The sequence below is a fragment of the Nerophis ophidion genome, linkage group LG10, assembly GCF_033978795.1.
Source record: "Nerophis ophidion isolate RoL-2023_Sa linkage group LG10, RoL_Noph_v1.0, whole genome shotgun sequence".
NCBI classification, from domain to species: Eukaryota; Metazoa; Chordata; class Actinopteri; order Syngnathiformes; family Syngnathidae; genus Nerophis; species Nerophis ophidion.
Window position 1 is genome coordinate 26,344,033 of NC_084620.1, and position 16,693 is coordinate 26,360,725.

The 16,693-nt window shown below is 38.4% G+C and overlaps 1 protein-coding gene across 1 annotated transcript in view; it reads left to right on the top strand.

The window, feature by feature from the left end:
• hmga2 (high mobility group AT-hook 2) overlaps positions 1–14,402 on the top strand; it is a 52,414-nt gene extending 38,012 nt beyond the window's left edge. Inside the window, exons 4-5 of the mRNA XM_061911890.1 lie at positions 9,737–9,769; positions 12,523–14,402. Coding sequence (XP_061767874.1) covers positions 9,737–9,769; positions 12,523–12,600 — 111 coding nt within the window. The 3' untranslated portion in view covers positions 12,601–14,402. The remainder of the gene's footprint in view (positions 1–9,736; positions 9,770–12,522) is intronic.
• The last annotated feature ends 2,291 nt before the right edge of the window (positions 14,403–16,693 follow it).

The following is a 16,693-nucleotide window of genomic DNA, read 5'->3' on the forward strand; positions in this document are numbered from 1 at the left end:
GGCAATTTTTCGTAAAACCAAGAACATGGTGAACTGGGACTTGAGGAGTTGGTCGACATAAACGGGTTGTCGTTATAAGCTTCTACTGTAGTAGTCACTCAAACTAGAATTTTGTATGATGACTGTAAAATATTATTTTTAGGCATTCTCGCACACAATCAGAAGGGGTAAACCTGATACCATAACACATTTTGCTTGACGATTTATTGGTCCACGTAATATTTCCAATAAACGATATTATTGACATTATTTTCATGAGCACTAATTAACCATTGATGAAATTATAAAACATAATAATACAGTATATAGCATGTATATCCTTTCAAATGCAATAAACCTGTATTAGTGTATTCTAACATTGCAATTGGAATGAAAATGTTTAAATCTCCAAGTTAAATTAAACAAACAAATAATAACAATAAAATATTCTTTATCTGTTGGAAATGTTGCACCATTACAACCAAAAGCAATACAATATCTTAAGGTGGGGAGGCGGCTTACGTAAACACAACCATAACAATTGAAATAGCTAAATAAAGTATTGAAAAACAAAGTTGCACTTCAATATTGAACATGTAGGCAGAAGTCTAGTTGTACATTACTTAACTGACAAACAGGTTTAGAACTTTCTTAAACAAAAGTGCAAAGTAACAATATAAACACTACAGTTTAAACAGATGTATTAACAGATCATATGCAAAACAAAATTAAGTTTGGCACCAACATGACATGACAAAATGACAGCACTTTAAAAAAAATGCTAGTTTTATAACAGTATCAAATGGCAGCATGTCTTTGGCGATGTATTTAACCACACTTCCTGTAAGTGCACGTCATTTTGCACTGTTTTGTTCACACTGACCTGGCTTGTTCACCAAACATAAAGTGATTGTGGACTGTCGAGTGGTTGTGTTTCAACTGAGCGTGCATGTTTATTGTCGTCGCACACATTAGGCAAACTGGCTTCTCGGTGTTGATAGGCTTATATTGTTCCAAACAGTTTTAACTGAAATATTCCCACATTGGTGCGGTGGAATTTGGTTTTGTGATCATTTTATCCATGTTAGCTGCTACATGTTAACTAGTTGCACTATGTGGAGCTAACGAGCCAGCGCCCGCGCCGCTGCACAAAGAGTCAAAAACACTTAATAAAAACAACATAATTTACCTTATTTACATACCACTATGGTACAATCGCACATAGCCACTAAAAGCATCAAAAAACGTGAATGCTCTTGATGCATACACATGGCAATTTATCGACGTTGGGAAACTTACCGACTTTAATTGTCGGTTAATTGATTTATCGAATATTGGCCCAGGACTAGGTGATATGATTTGTAACCACCATGTTTTTGCATTTTACTTCTGCTATCCATCCGGTTTTGGCATATATTGCATATCTGTATTTAGATTCTTGGCATTGCAGCTGGTCAGAAATCCACCAGTTGCTAGAAGTGCTCTTTGGTGGATGTCGGGCCTGAGTGGCCTGCAGCTGGCCTGGATTACATGCACAGGATATACACCCCATGTTCTTTTGCATTCTCAGAGCTGTTGGGCTGCTCAGCTGTTAAGTAGCTATAATGCTACTTCCAGTGAAGATTTACAATGGTTTAGGATATTCCTCACTTTACAGTGAATGTGCAACTGAAGACCGGCAAGAAAGTGTTATGATCCGCCGGCCGGATCATATATAGTTTTTGTTTTTTGAGTCCTTTTTGTGTATTTTGATTGTTTTGGACTCTTTCGGTGCTGAGTTTGTGTGTGCATTTCCTTGTTAGTTTTTTTCTCCATGATGACTTGATTTGTTCACCTGCCTTTGTTAGCACACCTGCCTTTCATTAGAGACTCTATTTAACCTGCCTGTTTCATTTACTCGTCCTCGTCTCGTCGAGTTTGCTACGCGCAATCAGTGACTTCGTGGACTCCCTACTCTGGTAAAACACTCTTTAGACTCGCTAGCTTCCACGCTTAGCCTCTCGTGTTTTCTAGCTCATATGCTAGCTCTTTGTTTTACCTGTCGTGCCTTGTGCAAGTGTTTTGTTTGTTTCCCTAGCTCACATGCTAGTAGATTTTTGTTTGCCTTTTTTTCCTTAGCAGCAGTGTTTCTGTTCCTAGCCTGTTTTAGTTTAAATAAATCTTTATTTCGTACTTGTACGCTGTGTACGAGCCCGATCTGCATCTTGGAAAAGCACCATCCACATCACAATGCCACGATACCGTCACAGAAAGAATGGATTAAAACATTCATCCGTCAATCCATCTTCTACCGCTTATCATATCGTTGATTAAAGTACCTTTATGTATTTGTGTAAAGTAATTGTTCTAATCCTGAACAGTTGCACACGGAATGATGAACATTGGTCAACCTTATCACTCCACTGTTGCCTTTACTATTCTATTTCCAACAAATACACCACATGGTAGGGCTACTATTAGACCCCAAAGTCTGATCCTTTAAGTATCAGTAGAGTGGAAAAACAAGTTGCCTCTACATTGAAGATAATGAGGAAACCAGTCACGTGATGTATGTCGTAGCGTTAGGAATCAAAGAGCCCTTCCCTTTCAACAACAATCAATCAATCAAACAATCAATCAATGTTTGTTTATATAGCCCTGAATCACTAGTAGGATAGGATAGAATAGGATAGGATAGTTCTTTATTGTCATTGCACAAGTAAAACGAAACTTTGTTTTCAGCACAAACCTATTCAAGATTAGACAAACAGTGTACAGGGTTACAGAACAAGAACGCTGATGAGTCGCCATAAGGCGCCCCGTAAAAGATGGGAAAAAGGTAAACTCTGGGGAAAGAATGAGTAAAAAAATACAATCTAGACTGGGCTCCTAAGGGGGCCCAGTCTTGAGCGGGAAAAAACCTCCATAGCAAAGCACATATACATATTCCAACATACATCTCGAGATATCTAGCAACAGAGGGAAGGTAGTTCAAGGTCATGGTGGTAGGCCGCAGCTCTTCAGGCGCTGACCATCCATTCATCACCCCTACGGGATTTGCGTCGAGGGCGTTGGGTTGGGGGGGTGTGGCGTATATTTTTTTTGTGGATGTGTGTGTGTGTGTGTAAGCCCGCAGTGTGTCTCCGTTCCGTGGCCTTATGCAGTCGCTAGTCCAAAGTCAACAACAACAGGTGTGTATCCATGAGAGACAAGAAGGGAGTTTGTTGTGTCTTCACCACACCGTCCTTCGGGAGAGTCTCGAAGCCAGGAAAACAATCCAAGTTAGAATGATTTGTATGAGAGTAAAAATCAAATTTGCTTTTCACGCTAAATTGTCTATGACTGGTCCTAAAAAACTGCGGGGTAGACAGTCCGATGTAATCCACAGTTCTTCCCGCATCCTCCAATCATTTATGGCAGCTTTGGGGTACTTTGAAGACTGCCAGCAACTTCCAATTTGTCGACAAACCAGAGCAACGCTTACTCCAATCAGCAGATGTCCTGTTGTCATAATTCCGAATAGGTGGATATCTTCACGTCGTCGACTGAAAAGGGTCGCCAGGCACGCGGCCCTCTTTCTTCTCCCAAGAGTCCGTCGTGTGTCCAGCAACAACCGCTTCGTCACGACAGCAGGTTCCCCCAAACCCAAGATCTTGTCAATTTTGTTGAGGCCAGTTAAATAGTTCCAATGTTTAGATTTGGCATCAAGAAAGTTAAGACAAGACAAAAAAAAGAACCATGTAGGAGAGATAAGGGAGAGGAAAGGGGAGCGTCCACCCTTGGTGAGTGCCTAGTGTCTCAAAGGGCTGCACAAACCACAAGACATCCTCGGTAGATCCCACAAAAGGGCAAGGAAAACTCACCCCAGTGTGACGTCGGTGACAGTGACAATGATGACTATGAGAAACCCTGGAGAGGATCGCATATGTGGGCCCCCCCCCCCCCCCCCCTTCCCCCCACTCCCCAGGGGACCGAAAACAATGAATGTAGAGCGGTCTAACTACTGTGGAAGTTCAATCCATAGTGGATCCGACAAAACTGCGAGAGTCCAGTCCAAAGTGGATCCAACACAGTAGCGAGAGTCCCGTCCATAGTGGAGCCAATAGGAAACCATCCCAAGCAGAGGCGGATCAGCAGCGCAGAGATGTCCCCAACCGATACACAGGCGAGCGGTCCATCCTGGGTCCCAACTCTGGACAGCCAGTACTTCATCCATGGCCACCGGACCGGACCCCTCCACAAGGGAGAGTGGTACAGAGGAGAAAAAGAAAAGAAACGACAGATCAACTGGTCTAAAAAGGGGGTCTATTTAAAGGCTAGAGTATACAAATGAGTTTCTAAGGTGAGACGTAAATGCTTCTATTGAGGTACCATCTCGAACTGTTACCGGGAGGGCATTCCAGGGTACTGGAGCCCGAACGGAAAACGCTCTATAGCCCGCAGACTTTTTTTGGGCTCTGGAAATCACTGATAAGCCGGAGTCCTTTGAACGCAGATTTCTTGCCGGGACATATGGTAAAATATAATCGGCAAGATGGGCTGGAACTAGACCGTGTAGTATTTTATACTTAAGTAGTAAAACCCTAAAGTCACATCTTAAGTGCACAGGAAGCCAGTGCAGGTGAGCCAGTATAGGCGTAATATGATCAAACTTTCTTGTTGTTGTCAAAAGTCTAGCAGTCGCATTTTGTACCAACTGTAATCATTTAATGCTAGACATGGGAAGACCCGAAAATAATACGTTACAGTAATCGAGACGAGACGTAACACACGCATGGATAACGATCTCGGCGTGACTAGTGGACAAAATAGAGCGAATTTTAGCGATATTACGGAGATGAAAGGAGGCCGTTTTAGTATCGCTTTTAATGTGTGACTCAAACAAGCGAGTTGGGTCGAAGATAATACCCAGATTCTTTACCGAGTCACCTTGTTTAATTGTTTGGTTGTCAAATGTTAAAGTTGTATTATTAAATAGAGCCCGGTGTCTAGCAGGACCGATAATCAGCATTTCCGTTTTTTTGGGCGTTGATTTGCAAAAAGTTAGCGGACATCCATTGTTTAATTGCATTAAGACACGCCTCCAGCTGACTACAATCCGGCGTGTTGGTCAGCTTTAGGGGCATGTAGAGTTGGGTGTCATCAGCATAACAGTGAAAGCTAACACCATATTTGCGTATGATGTCACCTAGCGGCAGCATATAGATGCTGGAGAGTGCAGGGCCAAGGACTGAACCCTGGGGAACTCCACACGTTACCTTAACGTAGTCCGAGGTCACATTGTCATGGGAGACGCACTGCATCCTATCAGTAAGATAAGAGTTAAACCAAGACAGGGCTAAGTCTGACATACCAATTCGTGTTTTGATACACTCTAATAAAATATTATGATCGACGGTATCGAAAGCAGCGCTAAGATCGAGGAGCAGCAACATAGATGACGCATCAGAATCCATTGTAGCAATAGATCATTAGTCATTTTTGCAAGGGCTGTCTCCGTAGAGCGATTTGCCCTGAAACCGGATTGAAAGGTTTCACATAGATTGTTAGACGATAAGTGTTCATTTAACTGCTCCGCAACAATTTTTTTTGAGGATTTTTGAAATAAAGGGAAGGTGAGACACCGGTCGGTAGTTTACCATGAGGTCAGGATCGAGGTTAGGTCTTTTAAGAAGAGGATGAATAACCGCTTTTTTGAATGCTAGGGAAACAGTGCCAGAGGAAAGTGATACGTTTTTAATATTTAGCACTGAGCTCTTTGATAAGTTTCCCAGAAAGTGAGTCAAGTAAACATGTTGTTTGTTTTATTCCATTTAAACTTTGTAACAATTCTTCTAATGTTATTTCCTCAAAACGAGAGAAGCTATTTTGGAGGGCAGTATCCACCGTATATACAGTCGTATCTGTGTTAATAGAACCCAGTTGTAGCTGGGACGCATTGTCTTTAAACTCCTTTCTAATGAGTAAAATTTTTTTATTTAAGAATTTCATAGTCATCTACCAAGTGGGTGGAGCTACTGGAACATTAATAATGTTGCGTTTATTATGCGTAGTGCACTTAAAATAATTACGACCATATCTAGGAATTGATATGTTGGGAATTTTCCGATTGTTTGCTTAGGGCTGCGATAAACTAAACAAAATCTTTTAGATTACAACTATTCCACTCTTGTTTGCTTTGTAATATTTTTATACCATGTTTGTTTTATATTGTTCTAGTGTGATTTGATGTCTATACTGTTTTTCTACTCTGTATGCATTATAATCTTTTACCATGTCTTATATTTTTCTAGCGTGATTTAACGTGTTTGGTATTGTTCTTTTACTCTGCATGCTTTTTAATATTGGTAAACAATGCATGTTTTGTATTCTATTCTGCATGCTTTAGATTCATGTTGCACCTTGTTTTATGTTATTGTTACAGTGCCTCCTTAAAAAGGGCAAAACATTTTTATTTGCTACCCACCTGTTGGACACCACTGTTAAAGGCTGACTGAAATGAGTTTTAACTGACTCCTCACCCAGACTAGTGGGCTCGCGTCTTCCATTTAAATCCAGCTTCAGGATGGAAGGAAGCGGTTTTCTGTGGGGATTAGCCTTTTGCTTTGTTGTTAGCCTAGCTTGGCATCTGCGCTGCTGCTTTTGATCACACCGCTTGCGTGTCTTCCTTTGACGGTCTCCGCTGGTACTATACTCCGCTGCGTCAAAGGCCGCTGGATGTAGCCGGCGAACTATTCCCATGCTAGCGAGGAGGTCCAACATACACGCATCTTTCAACCCAAAACGGCCCGATCTACCCACATCCAGAATTGTGTGGCGGTCGTAAGTGATCACGGAGTGTCCACGCTGTAAGCCAGCCATGAAATAGCAGAATTGTCCGGTATTTTTAGCCAAATGTGCCATTTCTACCAAGAGCTTCTGCAAGCCGCAGCCCGTCCTCGCGCAGCCATCTTGGATTTTTCTAATGAAGTAGACTTTGTGAGCGCCGACAACTATTACTATTGGAAAAATTATGATTCAGAATGTTATATTTTTGAGCCCGATCACAAAGAGGTGGAGCAAAAAGTTTTAGAAGCCAAATAATGGATGCAGTCTCATTGTGACACTAGCATCCACAGCATTGCTCGGTGGTAAACATACGAACTGAAAATAACAAACCAGAATAAAACAAACACTTGGTGTTATATTTCCACTCTCGTCCCGGCGGGACACTCACATAATTTCGTTTAGATGAAGACTAAATCGCAATCCTCATGAAGGGTTAAAAAAAGTTCCTGCAAGAAGCGTCTTGTGGGGTCTATTTCGCCATTTCGGGGAATGTCAAGGTCGACCAGCCTGTCAGACCATGGCCACATTTGCCTACTACTATTAGGTGAGAGCTGCATGAATTATAATCTAGAATTTACTTTAAGCAAGTTTGAGATGAAGCAGAAGCAGCCGTCAGCTCAGTGTGTCAACAACAGCAGCGTAAGCTAGCATTAGCTCACTGCTATACATAAGCCGCTAAAATAGTCGTTCTGTTTTTTGCTTATAACAATATTACTTATATTTGGTTAATTTTCAGGTCACGACATGTAAATGGAATATTGTTGGTAGTTCTGGATGTTTTTTGAAAGTTACAATGAGCGCAACAGAGGACCCTCGATCTGTTGAATCAATTGTTAGCTATTAATGTACGATTTTGAATGCGTAAAAAAAATCCAAGTATGTGTCCTTGTCTTACATAAGGATTGTGAATGATAAATGCCACTTCTTTCTAATTTTTGCGTATTTCCAGTATGACTGATTTGATAACATTGTCAGAGTGCAGAAGCGTTACTACTGTGATGTCAATCTTCGAAAATAGCTAGAGGTATTTAGAGTACAATATTCAAAATGGCTAACTGATTTTGTGGCATTTTGTCATGTTTAAACAGTGTTTTCACATATTTTGCGGATTTTAATACAATTGTATATGGTTTAATCATGGATACAATGAAACGCATATAAAGTCAACTTGTTTCTCCACTCTACTGGTACTTTAAGTTGGATTGAGAGTATTGCTTTCTACCAAATACTCACTTTAACTTTATGGTGCTTAGAAATTGCTACACACTCGGTAGAAACAAATTTGTTACACAATTTTAGGGGACTGACAAGCACATGTGGGTGAAATTTTAATAAGATGAGCACAAAAAACATGACCACCATCAAACAAAACATCTTCGCAGGGGCAGGTAACTAAGTCATTCACCATTTGTCTTTTGATTATCAAACTTTGAAGGTATATTTTTTTCCATGCTCGAACCTCATGTCCACGTTTATTAAACCTAGCTCAGTGTAGTTGACGATTGGTTTTGTGTGTGATCAAGTTAATCATTGGATGTTGAATTACTTCCCAGGATTTTTTTATTCTTACTCTTTATACAAGGAGCTTAATCCTGTACATCCAAATAAGACAATCATACAGGTTCAATTTACATGACTGCGAGGTGTGAAGAGCAGCTGCATCTTATATTTGTCATCCACTCGAACCCCCTTGGAGCTAATAATGCCCATTTGGTGGGTAGCTGCTTCCTTTGACTCTTTGCCTCCTGTCATAAAACTGGAGACGCTGACTAGGCGGAAGTTAGGGACAAATCCGACTGACCCTGTGATACAGCTTGTAAAGTTCATGTCCTCTTATAGTTGGTCAATTGATCATGAATTTACATTGTTAATGCATGAGATATAGTGGAGAAAATATGCTTAATTCATCAAGAAAAACATGACTTGGTACTTGTTGGAGAAACCCTTGTTGGCAAGCACAGAAGTCAGACGTTTCTTATAGTTGGTCACCAGGGTTGCACACATCTCAGGAGGAATTTTGATCAGAGAAACAGCCACAAAGCGGATTGTTTCCACCTCCATTTTTGACAACAGGATGATGTTATTGGGCTCTGCGTCCAAATACTGTAACACCAGTGATGCAAAAAAACTCAATTTTGGTCACAACTGACCTGGGATAGGTACTGAATCCATTGCTTTTATAGATAGTGACTAATATCAGTCGGTACTGCCAAGTAATACCGACTGATATCCATATGTTTTGTTGCACGTGACCAGGTCCAATTGCAGACTCGGCACTGACTCAAGTAGTTGGTTGGTGCATGCATATGATCACGTTTTAAACAAAAATGAATTAACCTTGTTACCCTAGGTTAAACTGGGTAACACATGGCACACTGACAAAGCTTAACCTAATTTTACTATAACAATCTACAAGGTTAATATAGCTGACTTCTCTTTCTTCCCCTCCATTTATCTGCTTTCTTTTGTATCTCAAGTTATCATTACATATATGTATTGTTGCATTTGAACAACTTTATTGTTGATGATAGAGGTACATTATTGGTATTATTTATTATCAATAGCGCTATTTGTATTGGTATCTGTACTGCTTCATTTGAAGTGTAATAATGCTCATTGTCCTTTCTGCATTATTATTTATTTCACTAACTGCTTTTCTTTACCATCATATTTGTACATATCATATTTGCTGATGTTGCTCTATTATTGTTGTTGTTGTTATTGTTGGGTTTACTGTTGTTGTTTTTTTCTCTCTGTCTTATCCCCCTCTTGTCTACACAATTTCCCCTTCTGTCTTCCTATTTTTCTCTTTCTATCCCCTCCTGCTCTGGCCCGGCTGCACCAAATGATAATATAAATACTTGATGACAAAAAAATCATATTTTATTTTTGTCTCAATCTTGGATCGTAGCATTTTGAGGATAACATTTTCCCCTCTGCTCTCTTGCAGCCTCGGCAAGTTGTCCAGAAAAAACCTGTAAAGGTAAGGATCATCCCAATGATGATATATATTACACACCTACAATACCTTTATCCTGGAATCCTCATCATATTATATACAGTGGAACACCTTCATGTCAACTTAAGCATACACTTTTAGTAATAATTGCAAACAATGGAAATATATAATTGATACCATCACATGATTTGTTGATCCATCCAGTTGACTCAAATGAACAATATATTTGATACACGTGTAAGCCATTATCTGTGTCCATTTGCAGAAAAACAACCTCATGTTCCTCCACTCATGTGCATGTGTAACATATAATTGTGAGTAATGCTTTGCATTCTCTCTGTGTGCGCCCTTCATCAAAGGGAAAATGGAAGTAGAATGGTATAGAGTGAGCGAAACATGACACAGGACCCCCACCCCCGCCATGCCCTCACTGTCCAAGAATCCACCAACCTCCCTGTTTTTGCTGGTACAGAGCACGTTTGCGTCGCTCGCGTCTGATTTGTGGCTGTGTGGGAACACGGTCTGAAGTAGTTGGGAGGTGCTGTGAGGCCCTGAGAGCTGCTAACCATAAAAATGTCATTTAGCACACCCACTCTGATAGGCTGCTTTATCTCAGCCCGACAACACCAGTCTGAAAAACAACTCAAGCCCTTTTCATTCCAACCTCCAAGATAGGAGTCGGTTTGGGTCTTACACTTGTATGACATGATTCCCAAAAATAATTGTATCCCACCTTGAAAAAACTGTTGGACGAGTACAAAATCATAGTAGGAAAAATAGTAGATACTTTTAGATAAAGTACAAATTAGTAAATTTCTTATGACAATGTAACCAAACATGATATATATGTGAGATAGGTAGTCACCTGAAATGGTTTTCACTTCACAGGTGTGCTTGAAGCTCATTGAGAGAATGCCAAGAGTGTGCAAAGCAGTAATCAGAGCAAAGGGTGGCTATTTTGAAGAATCTAAAATATAAAACATGTTTTCAATCATTTCACCTTTTTTTGTTAAGTACATAACTCCACATGTGTTCATTCATAGTTTTGATGCCTTCAGTGACAATCTACAATGTAAATAGTCATGAAAATAAAGAAAACACATTGAATGACAAGGTGGCATGTCCATACTTTTGGCCTGTACTGAAGGTGTGTACATACATATATATATATATATATATATATATATATATCCATCCATCCATCCATCCATCTTCTTCCGCTTATCTGAGGTCGGGTCGCGGGGGCAACAGCCTAAGCAGGGAAACCCAGACTTCCCTCTCCCCAGCCACTTCGCCTAGCTCTTCCCGGGGGATCCCGAGGCGTTCCCAGGCTAGCCGGGAAACATAGTTTTCCCAACGTGTCCTGGGTCTTCCCCGTGGCCTCCTACCGGTTGGACGTGCCCTAAACACCTCCCTAGGTGTGTATGTATGTATATATATATATATATATATATATATATATATATATATATATATATATATATATATATATATATATATATATATATATATATACATATATATATATATATATATATATATATATATATATATATATATATATATATATATATATATATATGGTTATATTGTGGGTTCAATCCCAGGCTCGGGATCTTTCTTTGTGGAGTTTGCATGTTCTCCCCGTGAATGCATCGGTTCCCCCTGGGTACTCCGGCTTCCTCCCACTTCCAAAGACATGCACCTGGGGATAGGTTGATTGGCAACACTAAATTGTCCCTAGTGAATGTGAGTGTGAATGTTGTCTGTCTATCTGTGTTGGCCCTGCGATGAGGTGGCGACTTGTCCAGGGTGTACCCTGTCTTCCGCCCGATCGTAGCTGGGATAGCCGCCAGCGCCCCCCGTGACCCCAAAAGGGAATAAGCGGTAGAAAATAGATGGATGGATGGATGGATATTGTGTGTGTATATATATATATATATATATATATATATATATATATATATATATACATATATATATATATATACATATATATATACATATATATATACATATATATATATATATATATGTATATATATATATATATATATATATATATATATATATATACATATATATATATATTAGAGATGCGCGGAGTCCGCGGGTAAACCGCGGGTCGGGCGGTTGACATGACGAAAAATTTGATTTTAATTAGATTCGGGCGGGTGGCGGTTGAACCATCCGGAAACATTTGATATACATGGTTCTGGGATCGGTATCTTTTGCCATTCAAAGAGCCATTTAAGACCCGTGTCATAAAGCGAAGCAGTCAATAGGAGACGCTATTATTCTCTTGAATGACTACCGGTAGTCACCCAGATATTAAATATTAGTGCGTGCTATGAAGCCATTAGCTTTGTCGCCTTCTACATCATACACGATCTGCTTGTCAGTCCAGCATCATGTTGTGTGTGGCTTCCGCGGCAACATGCACACGACTGCAAGGCATACTGGGTGACACAAAGTACACTAAAGGTTGTGATATAAACAATTTTAACACTCTTAGTAATATGCGCCACGCTTTGAAGCCACACCAATTAAGAACGACAAACACATTTCGGGAGAACATCCTTACAGTAACACAACATAAACGCAACACAACAAATACCCATAATCCTTTGTATTCATGACACTTCCTGACTATTTTATACACCCCAAACGGTTAGCTTGCTTCGTTAGCTTGTTCTGCTTTGTCTTTGTTAGACTATCCCCTCCGTTGGACTCCTGTCTAATTGCTTAAATAACATATATTGTTTTTTTATTGCCAGGATGAAGAAGAAGAAGAGGAGGAGGAAGAAGAAGAAGAGGAAGAGAGTCCCCGGAGGAACATTATAGAGGAAGATTAAGCTTCCACACCGCAAAACCTCTACCTCATACAGTTGTCAGGTTTTTCAAAGGGAAACGACTACCTTGACCACTTTTGTTTTCATTTTACTTTTGTTTTATTTTAGTTCAGGTCCAGTACTTCACTTTGTCACTTGGATGTTTCTGGTTAGAGCTCACACCATACAGATTTAGGCCGTGGATCAATTCACACAGTAGCGTACGCACACTTAGTACTAAGTACAGAGTCTACACAGTATACTTATGGAAGTGTACCGGCTCAATTTGCGCACATACTCTCAGCCTCTTGAGTGCATAAGCGCGTCGACAGTGAGAATTATAGCAAAATTACACTGAAAGGTAAAAATATTGACACTTACCATCCTCATTAGTCGCCATTATAGCTACTTACTACTGTCAAAATGTACGCTCTCAGGATCTACGTACACAGTGCACACTGTATACTAGCGAAAGAAGTGTTTCATTTGACACATGGAGATACAGTTGATCTCCTGAAAAATATTTGTCATTCAGAAGTCTTTCAGTCTACATTTATGATGGAGCCACCTATCAAGAACAGGAAGACACATATTTCTTCAGAGCAGTATTATGTTATCATTTTATTTTTCATGAACCATCACCTGAAGCCCTGATTGCTAAAGTTGTTTACTTAGGACTATAGAAAATGTACATTTACAAACAATGCCATCCTTTATAGATTCACATAAACCGTGATGAAAATGGATGAATTGTCCACCCAAAAACGCCCCCTTCATATTTATATAGCTTTATTCTCCCTTTAAGGAAAACTGCACTTTTTGGAATTTTGCGCTTCAATCACAATCCTTATGTGAGACAAAATAAAAATGTTTTTTCCTTTTCTGTGCATTATAGATAGTGAAAAACTGCTAGCAGATGTGGTTAACGATGCAGGTAATAAGAATTATACTTAATTATCTTACGAAAACCTCCTAAACTGCTTTAATTAAATGTCGTGACCTGCATATTAACCAAGATATAGCAACATTGTTAGTGTAAAGGCTAACACAAGCGGACTACTTTTCTGGCGTAGTGACACGCTTTGCTCCCAGCAGCTCGGGCCACTACCAAGTGTTATGCTAATGATAGCTACGAGACCTCTCCTAGATTATAAATCCTGCCTCTCACCTGTATAGTAGAAGGTTGTGTCAATAAGCCGAGAAGTGGGTCAAATTTGAGATTACACACGTGACCAGTGCATCCCAGTGAGATCGGATATTGCCGGTGAAGTTATGTTCGTATGTTGTTTAGCACTACTGATATGTAATGGTTTAGTGTTTAACTAGGCTGGTTCACCTTAGCACCCAACTTCTAAAACTTTTAGCCCGTCCATAAATATTCTGTCTCAAAAAGAAAAGATTCTGGATAATCTTTTGTCCCAAAGTAGTCGTCATTGGCGCTCACATAGTCTCCCATTGTTAATGGTAGTTGTTGTTGACGTAAGTAGCGTTTGTTGTTATGTGCGCTGTAAAGCGGAATTGACTAAAATACTGTGAATATTACATGAAATATTAAGCATGTTTGCTTCTACATGGCATGTATATGAAACTTTCGGAAGGTTTTTTGAGCGAACTTTACAGACGGAATAAATAATTAGTTCGCATTGTTAGCTGTCTCCTGCTAGCAGTTTTTGACTAATTATTGATGGGCAAAATAAATAAAAAAGTTCAGTTTTCTTTTAATGTCATTAAAATTGGTTAAGGATGCTTAAACTGTTTTAACATGATTAAACTTTAAAAATATATAAGAGTAGATATATATCTATACACATATCTATACATACACACACACACGTATATATATATATATGTTGATACATATGAGTGTATATATAAGTATATACTGTGTATTTATAAGTATATACTGTATGTGTACATATGTGTATATATACATCTATATGTATATGTGCATATATATATGTAAGTGTATATATATACATATATATATATATATGTATATATATATAAAACACTGTGTGTTAATGAAATATAATGTGTTAATTAAAAGTAATATTTTTATTTTTCAATCTTTTTCCATCCAGCACAGTATATTATATATACATTTATATACACACATACATATATGTATATACAGTATATATATATATATATATATATATATATATATATATACATACAGTATATTAAACATTTTTCCCTCAGTTTTAATGCATATCAATATATATATTTTAGTTTTAAACAAAATGAATATAAACTTGCTGCTTTAGCTTGACCTTAAGTATTATTAAAAATAATATATTTATTTTTCAATCTTTTACATTCCATCACAGTATATATACAGTTATATACACACATACATATATGTATATGTATGTATGTATGTATATGTATATATATATATATATATATATATATATATATATATATATATATATATATGTATGTATGTATGTGCGTATTCATATATGTGCGTGTGTGTGTATATACACAGATATGTGTATATATATATATATATATATATATATATATATATATATATATATATATATATATATATATACATACAGTAAATTATAAGTACTGTATTATGCAAAGCATATATATTACAAACAATTTTTCATTTGGGATGACGCTATTTAATTATAACATACCATTATTACCCAGGTGTGTTACTATGACACTCTTTTTTTCAAAAGTTCTGCTTTGGATTGGCTTTACTGTAGGTCACATTCTACTCTCACTAGACCTCGCAAGTTTGATATGCTTTAGTTCCCTGTTCTTGATGGTTGAAGAACACACCTCCGATGCGCCCACAACCAAACAGTTAGCGTCAGACTACTGAATGCCATTTATGGATAGCTACAAGTTGTGTTTGCATATGCACAACGTAGCCAGATTGCATCGATAATGTCGCACTGCAAAGTTCTCATCAGACTCGGTCTGCCTTGCAAATAGCCTAATTAAAAAAGACACACAAGAACAAACGCATTACCTCAGAACACACTTGATACTTGGATGTAGTGGCAGCATAACATATCTCACACTGTAACTGCAGGGAGCCTTAAAATAACTCTGATGGCGGCGTGTCAGTGCTTTCTGGTCACTGGCATGCCGGATCTTCTCATGCTTTCAAACTACCTCTCACTCAGCACAACCAGCTCAAGAAATGTATGCTGTTCTGCGAATTACACTCAAAGCAAAATGCACAGGAATGAAATGTGCCTTCAGGTGTTTATTTTTTGAAACTGTATTTGAAAGCGAGGTCATGCTTTGTCTTCTTATGAAGAAACGGCATTTTGTCAGTGAACATCCATAAAGAAGCACATGTCAGGTATGACAGAGCAACAATATATTTAATTATTTTTATTTTTTTTCAGGAATGTCTTTCTGACATGCAAAGATATTGCCAATTAATAATATTAAAAAACAACAGTGGAACCTCTAAGGTAGGAATAATTGGATTTATAAACCTACTTTTTGCAATAATGGAATTAGAATAAATCTAATCCAAAGTTTTGATTTGAATGATTGTCAATGCCAAAGAGGACATAAAAGTTATTACGCCTTTGAAGAATGTAAAAACATTTTCCAAAATTTTTTTTAACCTTTTTTTGCTCAAGTCTCATAATAAATTTCAACCCTGAACAAGAATATCTAACATTTAATTAAAAAAATAAATTAACCCTTTTGAATGCCTTTTGATAAGATAATGTCACAGGTGTATATTAGTGAAATAACTCATATTATGCAAATTCATACTCATTGAAAACTGTAACATTATCTGACCAAAAGGTATCTAATATATATATATATATTCCTCCCACCTCCAAAGACATGCACCTGGGGATAAGTTGATTGGCAACACTAAATTGGCCCTAGTGTGTGAATGTGAGTGTGAATGTTGTCTGTCTATCTGTGTTGGCCCTGCGATGAGGTGGCGACTTGTCCAGGGTGTACACCGCCTTCCGCCCGAATGCAGCTGAGATAGGCTCCAGCACCCCTCGCGACCTAAAAGGAACAAGCGGTAGAAAATGGATGGATGGATATATATGTTTTACTTTTTTTGGTCAGTCCAAAACTAAAATACAAAACATGTTTTTTTTAATTGTTATTTTGA